The sequence below is a fragment of the Eubalaena glacialis genome, chromosome 13, assembly GCF_028564815.1.
Source record: "Eubalaena glacialis isolate mEubGla1 chromosome 13, mEubGla1.1.hap2.+ XY, whole genome shotgun sequence".
In the NCBI taxonomy this organism is placed as follows: domain Eukaryota; kingdom Metazoa; phylum Chordata; class Mammalia; order Artiodactyla; family Balaenidae; genus Eubalaena; species Eubalaena glacialis.
This window is the reverse complement of record NC_083728.1, coordinates 42,051,912-42,077,148: the sequence shown is the minus strand read 5'-3', so window position 1 is coordinate 42,077,148 and position 25,237 is coordinate 42,051,912. Positions and strand designations below refer to the sequence as shown.

The window sequence follows — 25,237 nt, the reverse complement described above, 5'->3', positions numbered from 1 at the left end:
ACATTGCCAAGACTCTGACTAGAGTTGGAAAAGAACTTAGACTAAATGACAAATAATTCAAAGGAAATGGGTGACCACTTTGAATTCTTTTCTCATCAATCACAAAAATCTATTTCAACTTAAATCTAAACCGAAAATTAGTGACAGTAAATATCACTTAGTAGCTTTGATAGATAATTCAAGTAACTTTACCATTTCACATTTTAAAAGAGCTCTGTAGAATATGGATAAGTTGAATGGCCCAGAACTCTTCAGCACATCATCAATGAGAATCCATTTGATGAACATCTTGTGTCCAGACCTGTAGTTAATGTCAAGGGATCCCTGCCCTTGAGAAGCTTAAAATAACATGGTCACTCCAAAGATTATTTGGCTTATGTGGTAGCCAGAATTATGGCCTCCCCCAAAATGCCCATGTCCTATGAATATCTCCTGTGTCCTGTGAATACACTGCAAGAGGGACTTTGCAGATGAGATTAAGTTAAGGACCTTGAAATGCAAGAGATTATCCTAGATTATCTGGATGGGTCCAATGGAAAGACATGAGTTCTGAAAAGCAGAGGACCTTTTCCAGCTGTGGTCCAAGGGAAATATGATGACAGAAGAAGTGAGATGGGACATTCCTGGCTTTGAAGCTGGAGGAAGGGGGCCACAAGCCAATGAATGTGGGTGGCCTCTAGGAGCTGGAAATGCAGGGAATAATATTGCCTAGAGCCTCCAGAAAGGAAAGCAGCCCTGCTGACACCTGGAGTTTAGCCCAGTGAGGCCATGTGGGCCTTCTGTCTTGCAGAACTGGGTGTTCATATGTTTGTGTAGTTTTAAGCCTCCAGGTTTATAACAGAAGTAAAAAAACCCAACATGTTCTAAAACTGTGCCAGGCAGAAATGTTAAAAGTCCTTCTAAGTTAATTCCAGGGCAGCAATTCTTAAATCCATACGTAATAGGGGAATGAGAGCCCTCCAGCCCCTCACCAGCTCCCGGGGACGAGGGCTCAAACACACTGGAAGAGTCGCTGTACGTGTTGGAGGTTTGTTCTGAGAGCTTCTTTTTGCCGCTTCCTTCTGACGATTTGTGGGATTTCTTCTTATTTTTCACCAAAATTTTGTACATTAAATCCAGAGGGCTTGGAAGAGGAACTCCAGATTCCAGCTAACGGAAAGAAAAGACACATTCTTTAAAAACACTGTCCCTTCCTTTCAAGTTCCTTCCCCAAAACAAACTCCCAGGACTGCATTAGATACCAAGGGCTTCTAGATTATTCTTTACTACCTTCAACACAGCTCATTAAGCTGCTCTACGGGTGTCTTATGTAGGGGCTAGTTCATAGCTCTTGCTTTTTTTCACAAGAAAGTTATATTTTAATTACTGTACTGTAATTATTTTTCCATGAGAAATCTACATGAATAAGACCATAGAAATGTACTGGGTGATTTGGCATGTTAACCCAAAGTTTCATGAGTTTTCTGATGGACCCTCTGAATCCAACCATCGTGATTTAGGACAGATAGGACGGCCTTGGCTTGGATTTTCAAAGGATGGAAGCCAGTTAGAGTGTGGCATCTGCCAGGAGGATGGTAAAGACAGGCGGGCGTTTCCAGGCAAGCCCTTAGAATCAACTTTTCAGATGCAGTTTGCAAACAGCAAAATCCTCATCCTGGCACAAGGTAGTTAAGTGGCACATCTTCTTAGCATCAGCAGAAGTGGACCAGGTGGCTTTAGATTTCCTGGCTGCCCTGAGATTTAAGCTATTTGCAAGCCTTCTTTCTGGTGTGTCCAGCTTGTACATCTATGGGAAAATCAGTTTCCCTTGAGAAGGTTATTATATATTGTAACAGAGAGCATGTATGCAAATCCCAAAACAGGTTATTTTTAGAAATCTATGAACTCCTGTAAGCAGGCCCTCAATTCTTCACTTGCAACCAGTCCGGAGACTGGTATGAAATCATGCAAGGATGTGTGGAGACTGGGGAAAGGGTTGAAGACAGAAGAGGCTACTTGACGATCTTTCTGCTGCTTTCCTTCTCAAAGCAAGGATTGTTACCACGGCAATAGGAGGTCCGGATTCTGCTGGGAGAGTGCAAGGAAGTGAGGGGTGGCCAGCAGGGATAGGCCGGAATGTCATTGTGCCACCTTCAATGTCCCATTTTGCTGACCCATTTCTTTCAAAGGGGTGTGATGAGGTTCCCTGGGAGGTGGCCAGAGCCTGTCCCTTGGGACTACCTCTGTGGGCTGATTGTGATTGTGGGAATTCTGCAGTCCTGACTGGCTCACATAGGGCAGTGAGGGAGGGAGAAAGCTGTGGGCAGAGGAAGAGGACAGATGCAGGTCTGTCCCCCTCAGGACGTCTCTGCCGGCCTCCCCTGGTCAGAGGGCTCATTGTCAACTCACACCAAGAAACATAAACATGGAAAGGATGTAAGGAAGTCTTTCCCTAATCCAATCATAAAGAAGGCGTGCGTTCCTTCGGCATGAGAATCAAAACTGCTTACTGGGTACTTTTCCAGGGGCTCCATGAGAAGGGCGTCCCCGAAGATCAGTCGGCAATACTCTGCCATCTTGGCCTGCTGCTTTGGGCTGAGGGGAGAGAGAAGGAAAGCAAACAAGCAAGAAGTTTATTCAAAGAGGCCGGACAGGATGACTTTGTGTTATCAATTACAGAGAGAGGTCATTTCCTCCTCCTACCCGTCAGGACTGTTTTTATTATTCTAAATCCCTGTTTACAATTCTGACTTGTGTGGATTTGAATGCCACACACAGGTGGGCAGGGGAGGCTCTTTGCAAAGCTGAGCGGCATGGACATAGATGGAGAGGACAGAAGGTCACCTGCCTGTCACTGGATGTTTGAATGTCCCAGAGTTAGAGACTCAGTCCCTTTTGCTTAATTTCCTGATTCTAAGTCAAATGCCAGATACTTGGGGGGTGGAACTCATTCAACTCTATGTGAATTCTTGGGTGAAATTTGTCTAACGGACAGAGCTGCACTGCAAAGAAGTGTTTACAAGGAGGTGAGGGAAGAGAGGAGAGGGAGCTGGATAGAGAGAGGGAGAGAGAATCTCAAAATGCAGAAGAGAAAAGGCTGACAGGCAGAAGTGTGTCCACTTGGGAGGGGGCCCTAGAGGAAAGACAAGAGAAGCAGGCACCTTGGGGAAGGGTGTCTGCAGCCCTTTTGTGCACTAGAGGGAAGCAAAGGTGGTGTTAGCCTGACGAGGTGCCAGTAGGAACCTGGTTTGATTGGAAAAGGTTGGAGCTGCTGGGTTCACTGAGCTGAGCTCCAGGCTCTCAACCACTCGGGATCTATAAAACACAGAGGAAAGTAATTGTTCTTGGAAAGGGGCAGAGGATGCTGAGAAGATGAAGTGAAGTAATAGATGAAAACACTTTGAAATGTAAGATGATTGATCTTAGAGATGCAAGGCAGCCTCCGCCAGCTAGACCAGACAAACGAGGGTCCGCTCACATGTAAACACAGTTGATATGAGGGAACATCCTTAATCTTTCTAAACTCCTGCTTCCCTTGACCTTTTAAAAAAGCAATTCTCATTCTGTAGGATTAAAATATCATTATAAAGGTGTCCAATTCCATCGGGTTTTATGGACTGTGGTTTTGATCTATAGGCTGTCGGACTTGATTTCCAATAGTTGTCTCTATGTGCTGCAATGTTAATACATTTTAGCAGAACTGGGGCTGTAGTAAGAATAGGTAAGTGATAAAAATCCTTCTTAACTACAATTCAAATCGATTATAAAATGTGATTCTTATTTTCATTCCTTCTACCATGACTGTTAAACCTGCATCGTGAACTGTTTTTTCCTGGGAAGGGGGTTGCTTTGGGGGTTCAAATCATACTGCAATGGTCCACAGGGAAAAGCACTCTTTATATCACCCTTTTAAAAAAATATATATTTTGGGGATCAGATGAATTCTCTGGGCTTCAAATATGAGCCCAAGGTCACTGCTTTCTTGGAACTGCAAGGGGAGGCAAAGGAAAGATTCAGAGAAGCCCTACCTGACAAACTCCCAAATTCTCATCATGTCTTTTTTGACCTGTAAGAGATTTTACTGGGCAGCTCATGTAGCCCTCAGAATATCCTGCAGCTTTCCCCAGCAGTATCACTGAGGGAGGAAAACCTAGCAGTTGGAGAACTGATCCTGGAAAGCACTGGGGCTGGTTGTTTAGGAATGATGTGTTATAGCTAGGGAGCAAGCCGAAAAGTGACTGATTTAGCAGAGCAGCCCTGGGCATCCACAATTCAGACACCCTTGCTCAAAAGATAGCTGGTCCTGGGGCTCCACCAAGCCAGCGAGCTCTGTGTCTGTAGCTGAGACAAGTCCATTTGTGCTGGGCCTACACTTTCCAGGTTGCACAAAAGAAATTGTCCAACCCTCCCATTTCACTTTCATGGAATGATGCTATTAAATAGAGCTTTGCTATTCCAAGTGTGGTCCATAGACCAGCAGCATCCACAGGGCCTGGAGCTGGTTAGAAATGCAGATTCAAGGCCTCCTAGGAAGGCAGGCAAATTGAGTAGAAATCTCTGGGGAAGCAGGGCTCAGGGGTCTTAAGAGGCCTTCTGGGGGATTCTCATGCACACTCAAGTTCGAGAACCACTGTGATGGATGAACCAAGTCACCAGGTGCTTAAGTAGATGACACTTTTCTTGAGGGTTGGAACTTGAGAGCCCCAAGTTCCTTTGATCAGAGGCCTGGAGGGAAAAGGAAGGATTGTACCCCAACACCCTGCTTTCAGGATTTCTAGTGGAGCCATAGGCCCACCAGTAGAGGGATTTCGGGGTGGTGTTCCAGGTGTCCCTAAGCAGGTGACAGGCAGAGTCCTCTGTCCTCTGTCAAGCTGTCCCCAAATCAGGCCCTGAAAGATTTTGCTGGAGCAAAATCTTACTCGATTCCACTAAAGAATCAACTGGGCTGTTAATGCTGCAGGTGGCAGGGCCCTGTGCCCAATCCCCTGATACACTGAGCTGGGAGCAGAGCCCTGGAACCTGCATTTGTAACAAGCCTGCAAGTAATTCTGAGGCAGGTGTTTAATGGACTATGGTGTTTACAACTGTGCTCTGACACTTCACCAATCACCTGGGGTCTTAAGAAAATGAAGATTCCAAGGCAAAGTCTGAGGTGGGGCTCGAGACTGCATTCCTAACAAGCTCCCCGTCACGCAGATGCTGCTGGTTGATGGATCAATGTCACTTTGAAGAGCAAGCATCTGTGTCTGACCTAGACTTCTAAAAACCTGCTTCAGCATCAACCGAGTTGGAGAGAACAAGAGGCAGGTGTTCAAGGAGAAAGGAAAATGTGCTATTTGATAATCAGGCTCTTCGTGTTCTCCACAAACACACATGCCCACCTGACAGGGAACTGAATCAGAGCAGAGAGCAAACTGAATAGAAAAAGTCGGAGGAAAACAAAGCAACTTTAATTGTGGGGCCAGAACTGCAGAAAGAAGACATTGCATTTGCCACGAGAGAGCAAAAAAAAAAAAAATGCTGAAGCATTTGGAACCTCAACATCAGCTACCACGGAGATGAAGCGAGAGGAAAATATTCACAAATACATTTTGAGCTTCAGGCCACAGCAGACCCATCTGGACACATCTAAACACCTGGCAAAGTGGTCAGTTTTCTGACCAAGGAACAGGCCCACATCTTCCAAGTTGAACTAAACCAACCTCCTTCTCTATAGATGAGGGATCTACAAATCACGGCTATTAAGGAACTTGTCCAAAATCTCACATTCTCTGTGGCTGAACCAGAGCTAGTGGTTTCTGCACTTGAATTCAGTGGAGAACTCCTTTAGTGAAAATGCTAGTTCACACACTAGGTGGCCCATCAGTTAATTAGGACTTTAAAAAATTTTATTTGCAGAAATTCAAATAAGGTATATGGGGGTGAAGCTCAGGAATCTGCATTTTATGGGGTTCTGATGTAGCAGGTGGAGAAGGATAAGTCACCAGTGGCTCACGGCAGCTTTCTCTTTGTTGTCCATGGATAGGTGATTTCAAATATTTGGAGAGAGAACCAGAAAATTAAGAGGATTTCTTCCTTTCTTCTAGTGTGGGTTTGTTTTGGAGTACGGCTCAAGTGGACTGGGGTCAGGGTTCTGAATCTGGTATTTTGTATACACAGCATAAAGGAGAAAAAAAAGAACTGCTGCTAGAGGTTTCAGATATTTTGGGGGTTGTGTCCCTGTGTCGAGTAGGATTCTGAGGGTGTATCTAGTTTCGTGGGGAAGACTGCTGTTACTGATGAATGGTGTCTGCCACTGGTTCTTTCAGCAGTGAGGTGGGATGGCCTGCAGGTCAAGCACAGCGTTTTACCAGCAAAGGAAAAGCTTGCAGGTTTTCTTTGGGTGTGTGATAGTCCACCCAGGAAAGAATTGTAGCTGAATGATGTTGATATGTGTGTGAGGCTCAAGGACAATGGAAATAGGAAGCAAAAACTTCCTTCCACAAGAGAATTCAGTATCTCAGTATTTCACTGCCATTCGGTTATCTCAGTGGTTTGGGATCAATATCATGGCATCCAGGGAAGGTTGTTATCCTGTTTTCTTTTGTATTCATGCATTATTAATGAACTTTTAACAGCTAAATTTCTCACTTTTAAACCAGAAAGGGCTGTATTATGGTACAATCTTTTTTGATTTTGTGTTCAATGTGGATTTAGTTTTCATGCTCAGTTTGGCTCTCTGTAGAATTGAGGCTGAAGACTGAAAAAACTATGCTGTGGTTAAGGGTCACGAGCCACAGAAATGTGACCATTCACAGGCAGTTGCCTTGTGGGATGCTCTGGTTGTCTTAATTCGATGTTTGGAAGGCTGTGATGCTTTTGTTTAGGTGTGGGGGATGGAATTGGTTAAACAGGTGAGTTTTGAAGCCGTACTAGCCAGCTTTGAACCCTTGCCACATTTTAGCTGCATGACCTTGGGGAAGTAACTTACCCTCTTTGGGATTCAGTTTCATCATTTGTAAAATAGGGATAATCGTAATAATATTTATTCTTAGGAGCACCTGGCTTTGTGGTGAGGGTTACATGAGCTTATGCTTGGAACGTTGCTCAGCACATAATATATATTCAATAAATATTAGCTGTCATTATGTTTGTGGTAGTGGTGGCTCTTGATACCTCTCTGGCTGCATGGCAGAGTCCAATGTAGCGGGTATGACTATCAAGAATGGAAGCAGAGTTTTTCATTTTGTCTAATTTATATAGAAACATTTCTTGAAGAAAATAAATGTGCTAGATTTGGAGATATTTCTCCAAAAAGGAAATGACTGATTGTCTAGGAACTAGAGTGCCTGAAAAAAAGGTGCTAAGGCATTGTTAGAGCCCAATTACAAATGGACAGGCTGAGATGAGGAAAGTCACATGCAAATCAGAGCTGTCACAGCAAACGAAGTACTAAATACAGTACCTAAAGAGGTTCTCCCTTTAGTTAGAAAAGAAATAGTAGTGAAACAGAATAAATTCTTGTCTCTTCAGTTGGCCCTCAGAAGTGGCAGAAAAACTATATGCCAAATGATTACATTATTCACTGGATGATTGTTTCCTAATGAAACAGAGTAATGAGCTGGTAAATGTAGTATGGATTTCCTGAGGGCAAACTAGAAATACAGATAGTTATAATTTGGTTACTTCAAAATAAGGTCTTTCTCCACGTATACATTAACAAATGATCACACTGAACTACTTTGAAATTCCTCAAGCTGAAACTTGGTTACTACCTAACTGGTTCTTTAAGGTTTAGTAAATCCTTTAAGAATTAGTGAATTGAAGCATGTGTTGCAAATTAGCTGGACAAAGGGAATCAGTCACCTGGGAAAGATTTTTGATAGGCAGGAGGATAAAAAAGGATCTAAGGAACTTGTGAGCCAAATTAGGATAGGTGTTGTAGGCTTTTAGTTGAGAAAACTGGCTTAGGTGTTTGAATGAAACAAAGGGCTTCCCAAATGCTCTTTTGAGCAGTGATGGTCACTACTACATAGTCTTCAGACATTAATTCCAGGGACTAGAATTTTAGTTTCTTGAATTTTGATTCAGTATAGATGAGAATCTTTCATGTTGAGGATCTTTAGATTGAATAACTATATGATAAACTAACATCCACGTGTCTGATGTAGCTGTGTCTTACTCTGATCCTTTGTCATAAAATGAGTACAAGAGTTAAGTCAAAATTACCTATTCTTTGTGTAGCTCAGCAAAAAGTGCAGGCTATTTTGAAATAGGAAAATATTTACAAATACTAACAAACGGGGGAAACCAACGAAAACAGGAAGGAGGGAGAATTTGGTGGTCTGAGTTCTATGTAAGTTCAAAGTGGCAGAATAGAATTTCTTTAATTTCTTTAGCTTTCTCTACACCAGCTCCAGCGTGTACAGAACTGGCCATTTTAGGGTGGCAAAACGGACTATAAATGTGCACACAATAGAAGAAGCGAACGAAGGAGGATTATAAAAGTGGTCCCCTGAAATAGACACACCTGTTATACAAGGAAATGGGTTTCACTGCATTGTAAAAAGAGGAGTCCTTAATTTAAATCCTACCATGGCATGAAAATAGATTCTACAAGTCCAATGGATCTTTCTAATGTTAATGAGATTTAAATGAATGAATTCCATTATATACAGATGAACACATGCCACTTAATATATAGCATAATTGAGGAACACCATTAGTAACATCAAATAATCTTAAATCTGATGAACAATGACTAAACATGCCCTATTTGGGGAAAAGACTCCCTATTGAATGTGCTGAATACTTACGAATCCACGTGGTTCTCAAATGAAAGCAGAATTGGAAAAGGTGAAGTCTTAAATGCACACTCAGCAATGGCTTCTATCACTTCCTAAAAATGAGAACACCTATATTCAATAAGCCAGAATTTTAATGTGTATAGTTTTTTCTTTTGGGTTCCACCCTTTAATATCACTGTCTTTTTCATTCATAGAATTTTATCAAATGGCCTAAAATGGCTAGAAGCAGTCTTCAGGCTGCTGGATTATAAATTTTCTTACTCTTGACTTAGGAAGAAAATAGAAAGAAAACTGGATTTGGGTGGAGGGGGAGTCATAACTGTGAGGGTGAATGGTTCTCCACTTTGGTAATTATATCTACTTTTTTTTTTTAATAATGAAAGAAATCAGATCACATTATAAAAATTTTGGACAAGAGAAGGCAACATTTTTCACCCATAAATTCACCCTTTGAATCAAACCACTGCTGGCATTTGGTTATATTTATTTCTAGTTTGTTTTTTGTATATCTGTATAACTTAGTTTTAATTACAGTAAATACTCTATTTGTATTTTTAAACATCGTTAAGAGATATAATTCACCCACTTAAAGTGTACAGCTAAATGGTTTTTAATATTCACAGGGTTGTGCAACCATCACCCCAGTCTAAGTTAGGACATTTTTATCACCCCCCCAAAAAGCCATGTCCCCATTAACAGTCACTCGCCATTTCCCCAACCCCACCCCACAGACTCAGACCTAGGCAACCACTAATCTACTTTCTGTCTCCATAGATTTGCTTACTCCTAACATTTCAAATAAATGGAATCATACAATATGTGGCCTTTTATGTCTGGCATCTTTCATTGAGCCTGCTTTCAGGGTTCATCCATGCTGTAACATGTGTCAGTACTTCATTCCTCAATCTGTATTTAGAAAAAATGTATAGGTCATAGTTTTAGTATCTGTATAAAATCCTAGGGAGTGGCAGTATCATAATTGATTTAACCATTACCCAATTGTTGGACAGACATATTTTAAGAGCTATCATTCAAATAATTCTCCGAAGAACCTCTTCATTTTTTCCCCTGATATTTTGAATTATTTTCAGGGAATGAATTCTTAGAAGGGGAATTATTAAATTAAAGAATAGGAATATTTTTACAGTCTCCTGTGTTTCTCCAAATTACTTTTCATCTTAGATTGCCTAGAGTAATATATGAAGGGCCAGATTTCAATGCATATTCACCAGCTTTGGGCATTAGTGTTTCAAAATGTTTTCCTTACTGAACTGGTATTAAAGGATGATCTCATTTATTTTTAATTATATCAATGCCAATACTCCTGTGGCTTCACATGATTTTTTTTTTTTTAGTTACATGTATTCTTTACATCTTCTCCTCTCAAGTAGGAATTTTCACTCTGATTCCTTATGCCTGAGGCTTTTCCATTATCTTCTCTACCTTCCTTACACAATTCATAGTTTGCTTTCTATCCATGCCAGAAAGCTATTTCTCCAGCCCCAGAGTATAAATAAGGCTTTCTAATTCTGTACTACATTTGCATATATCCTCTAAGAAGAATTTGCCTGCATGGAGCAAAAGAATCACTCACTGTTTCTTAAAAGTGAATCCACAGATTGCCTTTCATACATTATGATAATTGATACCATCAAAAATAAGTACACTATAAAGAGTAAGCAATGCCCAGATTTTAAACTTTTTATTTGATTTTTTTGAGTACAGGCTTTGGAGTCCAACAGGCTTGTGTTTGAATCCTTCTTCTTATCCTTACAAGCTGTGTGACCTTGAGAAAAATAATTTAATGCCTATGTGCACTTGGCTTGCTGGCCTGTAAAATAGGAGTGATAACCTTCATTCCACAAGCCTGTTGCAAGGATGCAGCGAGAGGAGGTAAAGGACACAGCTCATGATGGGCAGATATTCTCAAAACAACTAAGGTTACTCAGCTTGCTGGTGCCCCCCTCCCCATTCACTCTAAACCCAACTAATACAAACAAGAGCTGCCATTAAATGAGCATTTGCATTCCAGACACAGATCTTATCTCCTGCTATAAACATTCCCTAAGGAAAATATTATCTGTCATCTCACAGATTATAAAATGGAAACTCAGAGATATTAACCAATTTTCCCAAGGTCACAGAGAGGAGAGTCCAGGAAACCCCAGGAAAGTTTGTCTGACTCTAGAGTTTATTCTCTTAACCATTTCAGTAACTCCCATGCAGCTAATGACCTTAACCAACTAAGATCAAAGCCCTCAAAAGAATTGCACAGCACTATTCACAGTAGCCAAAACATGGAAACAACCTAAATGTCCATCAACAGATGAATGGATAAAGAAGGTGTGGTACATATATACAATGGGATATTACTCAGCCATAAAAAAAGAAAAAAATAATGCCATTTGCAGCAACATAGGATGCAACTAGAGATTATCATACTAAGTAAGTCAGAAAGAGAAAGACAAATACCATATGATATCACTTACATGTGGAATCTAAAATATGGCACAAATGAACCTACCTACACAACAGAAACACACTCACAGACATAGAGAACAGACTTGTGGTTGACAAGGGAGAGGTGGGTGGGGGAGGGATGGATTGGAGTTTGGGATTAGCAGATACAAACTATTATATATAGAGAATGGATAAACAATAAGGTCCTACTGTATAGCACAAGGAACCTTATCCAATCTCCTGGGATAAACCCTAATGGAAAAGAATATTAAAAAAATGTATATATGTATAAAACTGAGTCACTTTGCTGTACAGCAGAGATTGGCACAACATTTTAATTCAATTCTACTTTGATTAAAAAAAAAAAAAAGAATTGCAAATAGATACCTAAAGAAAGTGGGTAGTAAGTATGGGGAGAAAAGGGGGGCTAGATTTTGTTTATTTCCTAAATTTGGCCCTGTTCTATTTGCTACTGGCAAAACACATGAGAGCCATTCTTGATCCCTCTTATTATAACATCTTTCAATTCATCCGTAATCCTGTCCAAAATATATTCAGAATATAACCACATAGCAGCACCTCCACCTCTATCATCCTGACCCAAAAACCCCTGCCGTAACTGCTGGGATAGATTCTGTCGTCATTCCCACATATTCACTACCCTTCCTGTGAGATCTGTTGACCACAGGCGTGGCCCTGTGCTTTGTTTTGGTTGCTGAAATGCATGTGAAAATGGCACATGGTTCTGTTGAGCAGAGTCTTCAAGAGCCATCTTGGGTTCTGCCACCTTTCTTTCCCCACTGCTGTGAGCCTGGTGATATCACAGATTGGGGCTGTTCTTTCTGTATGGATTGCAGACAATATTGATGGCAGCAACAGCCAACATCTAACCTGAGCAAGAAATAAACCTGTGTGGTTCTAAACCACTGAGATTCTGGAGTTTCTAGTTTTTGCAGCAAAACCTAGTGGAGGCTGACTAATACATCTTTTAGCTGCTTCTACGTTTGCCTCCTGTACTGCTTACCACAGCCAGAGTGATTGCTCCTAAACATGAGTCAGATGATTTCGATTTCATTCCTTTGGAGTAAACTTTCAATGGCCTCCAATTTCACAGAGTGAAATCCAAGTTCTTTATCAGATCCTGCACCTGCCATCTCACTAAATACATCTTTCCCATTGCTCACACTGCTACAGTCCACTGACCTTCTTGCTTTCCCTCCAATAGACCAAGCATTACTTCACCTCTTTGTTCATCTCTCATTTCTTTGTTTATCCTTGTTACTTCTTTCAGGAATACTCTTATCTGACAGCAAGGCTTACTTCCTTAATTTTGAGGGGTGGTGATCTCTGCTTAAATGCCACATTACCAGGGTCTTCTCCCACCATCGTGCTGAAAATAGCACACCTCTAGCCCTTCTTTGCCTTCAATACTGATTAACGTTGTCTTAAAGGGTTATTTCCACATGCCATGTGGTGTGTTTATTTTGGTCTATCTCTCCACACTAGAATGTAAGTTTTTTGAGGGTAAGCACTCAGTTTTCTCCATTGCTCTGCCCCTAGGATGTAGAAACTACTATGGAGCATTCTAGATGCTCACTAAATATTTCCAAATGAATAAATGAACTCTTAAAATCATTAATAGAAGAGACACAATCTGCCTACTTGTGTTCCCATTTATTTCTCTACTGACTCTTTCAGAGGACAGCACATTTTTTTCCATAAAGGGCCAGGTGGTGAGTATTTTAGGCTTTGTGGGCTATATGGTTTCTGTGGCAAATATTCAACTCTGCCTTTGTAGCCCCAAAGTGGCCACAGATAATATGTAAACATGTGGATGTGCCTATGTTCCAACAAAACTGAATTTACGAAAGCAAGTGACAGGCTGAATGTGGGCTGCAGAAGATAGTTTGTCAGCCCCTGGACTGGTCTGATCCTTGGCCTAAGCAAATCTTAAAATTTGACTGTAACCAAAGGTAAATGTAATTTTGTATTATAGAAATTTGAATGTTGATTCCATACTCAATAGCCTGGTTAATTTTAATAATTTCTTGGACAAAATTTCCAATCAAGATCAAGTCTTAAATTTAAAAAAGTCTTTCAAATGATAGTATACTTAGTCTTTGACAACTTTGGCTATATGCAAACTGCTCCAGTTGCTTTTAATAATGAACGTTGATCGTAGACCTGCCCCATCACCGTTTGGGCCAGTGAGAGTCAGGCCTGAAGGTGAGTGAAAACCCAAGGGCCTATCTCTTTTTATCTTTTTCCAATGAAATGTCCATGTTTTTCTGGGCCTCCTCTTACAGACACCTGTAGAGAGTTCGTGCCCCTACCTGTCTTCCTAACTCTCTGGGTGGGGTTCTCTCTTCCCACAGCAGGGATGCTGGTGTGCCCTGAACTGCCACTGGGTTCTGGGGTTCCTAGACTTTCTTGACTGATGTATCCTATTTCTTCCCTTTTCCTACCTCTGACATTGTACATGTTTGGTCTTGTGCACTTGACCAAGGACCCTATGTTTGCAATGAAGCCTCCAAGCTCACTGGTTACACTCTTCTCAGCTCCCACTGGGCCTCTTACCAAGGCTGGGCTGTGTTTTCACTTGCCACATGGTTTGGGCTTCTGGCCTCTTCCTAGAGGTAAAGTGGATGCCAGGGGTTGCGTCTGGGTGTCACCCACATCCTCTACCATGGCAGCTTTACCAATGACTTCATTCAACTCCCTGCCCTCACCCTGACTTAACAACTCCTTGCATATATAATACCCTACCATTATATTTCTAGAAGGAAAGCTAAAGTGTGGCTTTAAATTTTTCAATTATAATATCAGTAGCTAACATTTATAGAGTACTCACTGCATGCCATGCATTGTTCTAAGCCATGTCTGTATATTAAGTAAGCTCACCGAATGCTTAGAACAACAGCATTCAGCGACCCTACTTAATATGCAGACATGGCTTAGAACAAGAGGCTCGGCCTGTAAGGGAGCTTCTCCTGGCCTTGCAGCCAGTCAGTGCTGGTACTGGAACCCTGCCAGTCATCTCTAGAGCTGTATTCTAAACTTCTACGGTCTCCCTTCTCTCTTTCCTTCCTAGCCTCTCCCTCCTCCCTCTCCCCATCTCTACCACAACTCTAGTCACCAGCTTAGGAAAGCTTTTGCAACCTTTAAAGAAAACATTTACTGAATTTCATCTAACAATTTTAGTTGGGAGCACCTGAAAACTCTGGAAGTTCCCTTTTGGTTTTTCATACCTTTCTAATACTTTGCATGGGGCACCTGATCACTGAGGATGAGAAGGCTAGTCTAGGTTTTAAGTTTGGTTCTTTCACATAAGCTGTCCTTAGTGGACAATGGATTTGAAAGTACCTTACTGCTCGACTGCTCCTCATTAAGCCAAAATCATTTTTTCAGAGACCTCTAACACTGGATCCAATAATCTATAAACCATATGGCTCAGTTACTAACCTCCAGGGGGAAAGCTGCCCTTGAAATCTCTTATCCTTGACAGACAACAGCAGGGTGTATTTAGATATCCATTTTATGTGAGCATGTATGTGGCAGTTAAATTGCATCCTAAATTATTACTCTCTCAGAGAATGACACTTTATTTTCAGAAATGCTCCATTTAACCACATACTCAAATTTAATATATTTTAATTATGTATTTTATCACTTTAGTCAGTTTTCCATCTTATGCAATTGCTGGTCACAAAGGAGCTGCCTGAGGGGTGAGAAAAAGGAGCAGCTCGGGGATGGAGAAGGGGGGTGGGGATCGGTGTGGGGAGGAGGAGATTGAGTGGGAGCAGAGAGGATGCAGACCACGTGCCGAATTGCTATATGTCATGACCATCAGAAAGGCTCAGGCAATGAGGCAAAGAAAGTGAAGAGCCGATATATGGGATATATAATAAATCCAGAGTGCAAAATAAAAAGTCTTCCATAAAGAGGCTGAATTACAGCATGTCTGCTTTCCCAGAACACAACTTTTTATTTTGGCCCAACAATAAACAGGCGGTAAATGCCAACAGGAACTTTTGCTTTTGGGGATTTATCATAGATCGCATGGAAGCTTTCCAGATTACATAGACTCAGAGCAGATAAACTGTGTGACATAAAAATGATGAACTTTTGCAATTGGTTTATTTTGCTGCTGCAATACACGCTGTGGCTATAGAATATAGCCTAATTACACCGTGAAGATCAGGTCCAAATCTATAGGATAGCCCAAACTTGCAAACATTGGGAGAATCTTTTCACCGCCTACTGATATATGGAATTTCACAGCAAAAATGGAGAAAGACAAAATTCATTTATCTGATGCACAGAGGCAAGAAAGACTAAAAATGAAGGCTATACTATAATTTGTCTATTTTCCTGGGGATGGAAAAAGTCATTAAAAATTTATTGAGCACCTACTATATGTCAGATTCTTTTTAAAGTGCTTGGAACAAAACAAAGATCCCTGTCTTTTGTGGAGCTCAATGCTCTTATTGACAGAAGGACACAGACAATAAAGAAGGAACATAATAACTGAGTAAATTAAGCAGAGTAGTAGAAGGTGATAAGTGCCTCTTGGTAAATAGAAGGAATAAAGTGGTGGGGAGCCTATCAGGAGTGTGGGAGTACTGGTCACAGTATTAAATATGTCCCAGGAGGCCTCCTGGAGAAGGTGGCATTTGAGAAATGCTTCGAGGAGGTAAGAGGTGAGCCATGCAGATACCTGGGGGAAGAGTGTTTCAGGCAGAGGGGCAACCTTGCAAAGGCTGTGAGGCAGGACCTTCCTATCATGGTCAGGGGACAGCACAGAGCCCAGCCATGTGAGTGAGGGGGAAAGGGGTGATGCGGGGGAGAGAGATCACATAGAGCTTTGTCCCCCATTTCTCTTCTCATCCTTTCTTACAAAGTCATTTTACACAGTAGTTTCTGGAAAAGCAGACTGCCTGCTGATAATCAGGCAGAAAGGGCTGGGACTTGGGTGAGGCAAGTGAGGCGCGTAAGTGCAAAATTTAAAGAGACACTCAATCTAAGGTGCCAAGTCCGCATTTATATGTCAGTGAGAATAAGCACCTCCTTAAATTTTGCGTGAGAGATGCTTCACTTGCCTCACTCTAGTCCTAGTGCTGATGCAGAGAATTCCTGCTCTGTGTATTTGTCCACAAAACAGGCTGGCATTTCTACTCCTCACACTCATTCCCACCCACCACCACCACCCACACACACACACCCACATCTCTGCCAGAATTATCTATCCTGCAAATGCACAATAGCAGGAAGCAAAGCTGTGCCAACCAACCACCAGGATGACGAGTTTCCTGCACTTTTTTGGCTGCCCCCCCCACCCCCAATTCCAGCAGGCAGAGAGAGGAAGCAGAATTCTGGGCTAGATTTAGTCTTTCAGTTCCTAAATCTGTCAGCAAGTGTGTGTATGTGGTGGGAAGTTGTGCTTCCGGAGCCCAGGAATAGATGCTCAATCGGCCCATGACTCTGGGATCACAGATGTGATTGAAGGACCACTTGTACGGTCGAGTGCACAGGGAGAGTCACTCTAAGCTGACTTGATGGCCAAGGCCAAGAAGCCAATGCTTCACACAAAATAAACATGCCTTAGAATGTGCTTGGAATGTGCTTTATCTTCCCTCCCCACAGTCTCCCCTTCCCCCAAAGGAAATCAAAGAACCTCGAGGATTATAAATGTTTGAGAAAATATAATTGCTCCTCACAGGGACTCTTGAGGGGATGGTGAGCGGGAATGTGGGTGGCCCTCCTGGCAGCGGGTGTGTGCACAAGGCCATCGGTCCCCTAGCTCAGCAACGGCTCCATCAGGATGTGCTGTCTCCCTTTCCAGGACCCTGTCCATCCATCAACAGACGGATGAGCACAAATTGCATCCACTCCGCACAAGGGTCGCGTGTCCCCCACTTTTGCAAAAGAGCCCAACAGGTTAGGCCTGGTATCTTAGCTGACAAGGGACCATGGCAGGAGCTGGGAAGGTGGGGGACTATGGAAATGGAAAAGAAACCCATTGATTTTCCATTAAAGAAAAACCAAATGACATTAAGAGTGCTCAACTTCAGAAGCAGATACAAAGATTTTGATCAGAATTAAGGTCAACCCCATATTAAACTATGTTGTAAAATTTAATGAAGGGTGCTATTTTTCACTAATTGCTATGTAATAGCCTAAGTTTCAGAAATCATGAAAAGTCAACTTCACAACATAGTAAATATATTTTAAGGTGCTAATATTCCTTCCGAACACATTTTTATTGCTGTCAAGTATAGTACCTTTGATGAGGAAATTCAATTGTCTAAACTGAAACCTGGCTGTCCCTTGAAAATCTTGCTTCTTTTTGCTGCCCTCTCAAAAGACAGATGTTTATTTTATCACATCCCAAGTGCTCCAGGGCTAAAAGCTGGATATTGGAAATTTTTTTGCTCCCAATGCTACTTCTGAAATATTACCTTTCAATCTTCTTATCTTAAAACAAAACAAAACCAAACCCAGTTTTCATGCAGCAGCCAAACCAGCTTTTACCACTTCTCCACTTCTGCCATCTACTGAATGTCCCCTCATTCAGCAAAGACTTTGGCAAGTGGCTCACTTTTTCTTCATCCAAAGCTTTGTCACCAGTCTTGGTGATGTTAACATCTAACTCATCCAATATTCTGGCCTCTCAGCACTCCGACCTCCCCATTTCCAATGGCCTTGTCCCCATTCCACCTTACCTACCACCCACTTGAGCTCTGTTTCCTTGGTTACTTAAGGCAAGAGTTAGTGACCCAGAGCCAGTTCGGCCCTGAGACCCAAGTAACCCAGGTAATGGGGCTCATGCCTTGGGACCCTGTGCTCTACAGTTATCCTCTGGCCCCTCTTTTCTGATCCCTTCCAAAGAGATGAGAAGCCTGAGTCAGTCAAGAGAACATGTCCCCAAAAGCCCACATATCCTCTTTCTAGATCTCTCTCTAGTTACCTAGGACCCCAGATTTCCCCAGCCCAAATGACCCCAAGCTCCTGCAGACGGCTCTTTGCAGGGGATGTGAATAGAACCTGGATATTTGGGCTTGGGTGTCCATAAGCATGAATGTTAGGCCCTTTATGGTGTAGGATGGAAACTTGGGTGGAGAGAGAAGGGAGATGACCAAATATACCCTCATTCCTGACTAATAAGAGTAGTTGATGCTTCTTTATCAATTACCACTTTAGTCTTGCCTCCTAGATAGGATTTATCAGGATACCCAATCGTAGGATTATTTCTGCTTACTGACAGCATCCAACCTATAGCAAAACCCTGTCTCCTTGAACCCTCACCCAAATCACCTAATACAGGCCAAATCCTGTAAATCCTCTCTAATACAATTTTACTGACAAACACAGTTCCCCATGACATGTGTACTCCCTTGTTGCATAAGCTGGTAAAGCCAACTTTGACCACTGGTGTATTCCTAGGGGTCTTTGACTGATAGGTATCAATGTGTCAAAAGCTGGTTATAATAGTCAATCTCCTGTATTGACTATTATATAATATTCCACAGAATGGAATAGTATGTAATAATTAAATAGTGGTGATTAATATCATCATCATCATCATCAAGAAAGCAACGAAGCTAGAGAAACATGCAATAATATTGTTGAATCTCCCAAAGAACATGGAGTTCAAAAAGCACAACACAAAATAATGCATACTACAGCATGAATCCACTTAAATCAAGTTAAAACAGTGGTGAAACTACATTGTTTAGAGCTGCACATAAACTAGTACAAATCTGAAGAAAAGCAAAATAGTGATCACTATTATGGTTAGGAAAGTGGTCATCTCTGGAGGTAAGGAGGTCATTCTAATGGGAATAGGTACATGGGTGTTTCTGGGGTGCCAGTAATTTTCTACTTCTTGCTTTAGGTGGTAAATACATGGGTGTACACTTTATATCCATTGGTTAAACTGTACGAATAAGTTGTATGTGTTCTTTATGTATGTTATATTTCACAACGATAAAATGCAGTAAAAAGAATGAGTGTTAAATAGACAAATAAATTGATATTTCCTTTAATAAGACAGTTTCTTTAGATTTTGGTTAGCAGTTCACCTGATGCCAGTTAATCATGGATGAATTGCTAAATTTTAGCCTCTGAAATTGCAAAGATGATTAATAGCCTATGGACTTAATTGGGATCACTGGGACTTTCAACCTTAGCAGGCTTTACCCAAAAAGGTGTCAGGTCTCCCCAGCTTCCTCTCTTAGCAATATTCATTCACTCTACCTTGAAGGATATCTCCGTGGTCATGGTGAACCCATGGGTGATGACTGGCTCCTCTTCTGCGGTCCGTCCCTTCCAGCAGTCCAACTCCACACAGCGACAACCAGACAGGAGCACTTGGCGATACATCTCGACGGAGGAGTTTCCAGCCAGCTGGCCAGCTGTAAAATGTCAACGAAATGAAGCTCAGACTCCCACAAAGCAAGGAAGACACTGGTGGCTTCCTAGAAAAGCTCGTCAACAATGGGAAAACAAAGAGTTCAAGACCTTCAGCAGTTCTCAGTCTTTCTTCTGCCTCAACATACCAGAAGGTAGTGGCACAATCCCAAATGGAATTGTGGCTCCCTAGAAGTGGTTTGGGGAAGAGAGAATAGAAGGAGGAGAGCACTGTAACAATAACAATAACTCATGTTTATTAACTGCTTACCATGTGCCAATTATAGTTCTTTGGACTTTACGTATATTACTACATTTAATCTTCATAAAAATCTACCTGGTATAACTACCTTTACTTTTAAATGCTTATTTTCTGATAATGAAAATGGCATAGAGCATTTTATTTGCCCAAGTTTCCAAAGCTAGTAAGTGGAAGATCAGGATTATAACTTCAAAACCCAGTCTTTTAATTCTGACCCTCCCTATGAAGGGGTATTGTTGACAGGGCATTCTATTATATAAGTCAAACCTTCTGTCATGTTTGTCCAAGGCACAAATGCTTAGGACAGCTAAACATTCTCTTTGCAAAAGTGAAATAAATTTGTAAGAATAAATTTAAATTTGACAAATGAAGTATAAAACTTATAAATACAAGACACTGTTAAAGAAATTAAACAAGACCTAAGTAAATGAAAAGGCATCCTATGTTCATGGAGCAGAAGACTCAAAATTGTTAAGATGGCACTACTCCCCAAATTGAATTACAAATTCAATTCCTATCAAAATCATATCTGGCTTTTTTTGGCACAAATTGACAAGCTGATCCCAAAATTCATATGGAAATTTAAAGGACTCAGAATAGCCAAAATGATCTTAAAAAATAAGGAAAAAGTTGGAAGACTCACACTTCCCAGTTTCAAAACTTAGCTACAAAGCTCCAGTGATCAAGACAGTGTGGTCATATATACGGAATCTAAAAAAAAAAAGGTTCTGATGAACCTAGGGGCAGGACAGGAATAAAGACACAGACATAAAGAATGGACTTGAGGACACAGGGAGGGGGAAGGGTAAACTGGGACGAAGTGAGAGAGTAGCACTGACATATATACACTACCAAATGTAAAATAGATAGCTAGTGGGAAGCAGTCGCATAGCACAGGGAGATCAGCTTGGTGCTTTGTGACCACCTAGAGGGGTGGGATAGGGAGGGTGGGAGGGAGACGCAAGAGGGAGGAGATATGAGGATATATGTATATGTATAGCTGATTCACCTTGTTATAAAGCAGAAACTAACACACCATTGTAAAGCAATTATACTCCAATAAAGATGTTAAAAAAAAAAAAAAAAAGACAGCGTGGTACTGGCATAAGGTTAGACACATAGATCAATGGAATAGAATTGAGACCCCAGAGATAAACCCTCACATTTATTGACTTACAACAAGGGTGCCAAAACAATTCATTGCAGAAAATCATCTTTTCAAGAAATGGTGCTGGGACAACTGGATTGCTAAATGGAAAATAATGAAGTTGGATCCCTACCACATCATATTAAAAAAAAATAACTTGAAATCAATTAAGATCCTAACTGTAAGAGCTAAAATTATAAAACTCTTAGAAGAGAATGTAGAGGTAAATCTTTGTGACTTAAATTAGGCAATGGTTTCATAGATATGACACCAAAAGCACAAGTAGCAAAGGAAGAAAATAGATAAAATTTATCAAAATTAAAAACCTTTGGAAGCAGAACTGAAATCCTCTAGTAAAGTGATAAGAATTGTAATAATCAAGGCACCCAAGAAATCTGAGGGTGGAAAGAGAAGCCAAGCTATTTCTGTTTCATTTAAGAAGTCGATGGAAGGTACTAATTTTTTGATGTTATTATTATTATTATTTTGTCTGCATCATGTGGCTTTCGGGATCTTAGTTCCCTGACCAGGGATTGAACCTGGGCCACGGCAGTGAAAGCCCTCAGTCCTGACCACTGCACAGCCAGGGAATTCCCTTGATAAATTATTTTTAAAAGATTAATAATAAATAAGTTTTGAGACAAGCCCAACATCAAACACACAAATGGAAGTTTTTGGTTTTCCATATTAAAGATTTTCTGTGACTTATACGCTATAAACTTCCATCATTTTTTTTTAGCAGTCATTTAAAAGATGACATATTGATGAAAACTGTCAAAATGACTTTGAAATGGACAAGATCTGTCCAGTGGAGACACACAGGACAAAGAAAATGGGATTAAACCTATTGGCTTAATTTTATTTTTATATGCATGTCACAACATCCGATATCAGCATAACAAAAGGGTGACATTTTTTGGTTCTATAGAGCCCTAGTAAATGCACTGAAAGGCTGATTAAGTAGGTTTGCATAATCACTTTTCTTTACTGGAAAAAATAGGACATTTTAAATACACAAATGTTTGCAAAAGCAGAAATGCTGACAAAATAATCTAGAAAGTTCCTGATGCTAGATAATCAATTTGCCATTTAAAATTGCTTCAAAGTTTGTTGTAATAAAGGTCTTTGCTGCATAAAGGAAAAATGGAGAGTGGTAGTGAAGGGGAAAAGATGATCATTTATATGTTATTCCTAAACTTAAAGGAGGGCTACTTTAGCTAAAGAAGTGAAGAATTCAAACAATTATCAGGTTAATTCTTTAAAAATGCTAGCTCCTTCAGACCACTGCACAGCTATTCAAGAGTGGAGCAGATTTTCTTGTGTACTACCTAGGAAATTGTTTAAGGGTATTACTGACTATATCCAATAATGTGCAATTTCATTAATATTCTGTTAAGTGTTACTAACTTCTGTAAGGGAGTTGCCAGTAAAGAAGTTGCCAGTAAGCAAGTTGCTTCAATCTAATGATAGATTGAAGGTAGAAAAATACCTAACCCACACTAGAGTGTTCTGTCATAAAAGATTCAAGAAGTTTCCAGAAACATTTCTTTGGATTTGCTTGCAATATATATATAGAATATATATAGAATAGAAGCAATTTGATGTACTTTTTGAATGTTGATCAGTTAATGTTTTGAAAGACATGGTAAGGCATGGGGTTAGAGATGGAAATGATTCTGAAAAACAAAAGAATGGGGGAGGAGGGTGTATATGTGTGTGTGTGTGTGTGTGTGTGTGTGCGTGTGTGCCTGTGTTGTGTTTATTGTCCAACATCTAAGCCCAAAAGAATTCCTCTAAGGTAAATTTGTTCATTATTAAAATGAATAATCTGTATTAGAAAAGGAAATCTTCCAAAGAAAGCATTAGAAAACACACATTTATCCATAACTGTCCTATTGCTTGGAATGCATATTAGGTTTTCTGTATGCTTTCCTTCATTTATGGAGATTTTTTCCAAATATGTGAATTAATATTCTCCACTACTCTCTCCCTTTCTGCTTAAAGCCTCAAAGCTGGTTTATTTTTCTTGCCTAAAATTCCTAACTCCTCATTATTATATCCCATCCAACCATTATATTTCCATTTGATTAGATCCAATAAATAAAGCTTCTGGGGCCAGGGGATTGCCACAGGTTGGGATTAATGATATGTCATGAGTCCCTCAACCCTTGCTGTTTCTGAAACTAGTATCTGGCATCATCTCTGCCTGGCTGTGAACACCCTCTGGAGTATATTACAAGCCTATGATTGAACTTTGGAGCTGAAGCTCCATCTCAGATTAATTCATAATACTGCCCCGAGTCAGAGCTCTGCAACTTCTCACTTGACTGCATTCATTTTGGGCAGCTGGTTTCATTCACTTGAGCTTTGTCTCAGATTACCCAAGGCATCCATGGATGGAAGAGACCAGAAAATTGAAAATAACAATCCGTCTATTAACACAAGCTTCTGAGAAATTTCTCGTCTTGTGGAATGTGATGATTAATTGCCTATATTTATATTTATCGTTATTTATTGTCTTCTCTTCAATCTTCAGGGTAAGAAGGTTCCAGATTGTGAAACTTTTGTTAATTCAGTGGCTTTCTTCAATAAACACTGTCTCCTTCAATAAATGGATATGGGAACCATTTCTCCTTGCTTTCAATGCTGTGAAACCAACAGCTACACTTGAGGGAACTATCCAAAATACAGAGGTTGTGTTGTTCATCTTGACCGTCTCTAGGGCCATCAGTTTGATCTGATCTCTCTCTTCTACATTATCTGTCTGCTGCCCCAGTAAGACCATGAAGGTCTTTTTTTTTTTTTTTTAATTGAAGTATAGGGGCTTCCCTGGTGGCGCAGTGGTTGAGAATCTGCCTGCCAATGCAGGGGACACGGGTTCGAGCCCTGGTCTGGGAGGATCCCACATGCCGCAGAGCAACTAGGCCCGTGAGCCACAACTACTGAGCCTGCATGTCTGGAGCCTGTGCTCCGTAACAAGAGAGGCTGCGATAGTGAGAGGCCCGCGCACCGCGATGAAGAGCGGGCCCCACTTGCCGCAACTAGAGAAAGCCCTCGCACAGAAATGAAGACCCAAACAGCCAAAAATAAATAAATAAATAAATAAATAAATAAATAATTTAAAAAATTTGAAGTATAGTTGATTTACCATGTTGTGTTAATTTCTGCTGCACAGCAAAGTGACTCAGTTTATATATATATATATATATATATATATATATATATACACACACACACACACACACACATTCTTTTTTATATTCTTTTCCATTATGGTTTATCACCATGAACCTCTTTTGAACATAGATCCAATTGCCATGGGATGGCTTAGGCAAGTGAGAAAAGAACTTTAAGCATATGCCTTACTGATTACAGGAGCCTCATCCCTAGGGTGTATGTATATTCTCAAATATTCTCTGTGGGAGGCAAAATACTGGTTGCTTTGGATACAAAAATGACACAAGACATCTTCCTTACCTTACCATTTAGGTAAAGAGGCAAGTACAAACAAAGGAGAATGCTCTTATGTGCCAGAGAGTTTACACCCTCACTGCACTATTACACTTCTGGCTGTCATTCCTTTCTCTTTTTCCTTGCCAACAGAATAATCTATTTAGGTTCTGATATGTTTCAGGGTCCCCTCTCCAGCCCTGGGATAAATCTTAATTCTTCTCAGCCAGTCACAGTGGTTCTGTGGTCCACGTTAGTACTTATTGTAGGGCATTGCTGTATGGTGTAACTCTGGGCTACATCTAATAGGGTGTAAAGGAAAGTCTGCTGGGTGCGTTGGGGAAAACCTCACTCATACAAAGGGCCACAAGATGCGGATGTTCCCTGGGCCACATGTGGAGCTTATTTCTTATGGAGGCAATGCTCAGGGTGCACAGTCATCTTGAAACAATAAGAGGATGGGACTTCCCTGGTGGTCCAATGGGTAAAACTCCATGCTCCCAATGCAGGGGGCCCGGGTTTGATCCTTGGTCAGGGAACTAGATCCTGCATGCATGCTGCAACTAAGAAGTCTGCATGCCGCAACTAAGAAGTCCACATGCTGCAACTAAAAGATCCCACGTGCCACAAGTAAAGATCGCACATGCTGCAATGAAAATCCCGCATACCGCAACTAAGACCCAGCACAGCTAAAATAAATAAATAAATATTAAAAAAAAAAAAAAGGAAAAGAAACCATAAGAG

At 40.9% G+C, this 25,237-nt stretch overlaps 1 protein-coding gene across 4 annotated transcripts in view; it reads right to left on the bottom strand.

Annotated features, from left to right (window-relative positions):
* Window positions 1-25,237, bottom strand: part of PLCB1 (phospholipase C beta 1) — a 684,234-nt gene that overhangs the window by 135,661 nt on the left and 523,336 nt on the right. For all 4 annotated transcript variants that reach the window (XM_061209981.1, XM_061209982.1, XM_061209983.1 and 1 more), the window contains exons 11-14: window positions 19,482-19,639; window positions 8,775-8,857; window positions 2,490-2,574; window positions 972-1,149 (exon numbers count right to left, since the gene is read on the bottom strand). In XM_061209981.1, coding sequence (XP_061065964.1) covers window positions 972-1,149; window positions 2,490-2,574; window positions 8,775-8,857; window positions 19,482-19,639 — 504 coding nt within the window. The remainder of the gene's footprint in view (window positions 1-971; window positions 1,150-2,489; window positions 2,575-8,774; window positions 8,858-19,481; window positions 19,640-25,237) is intronic.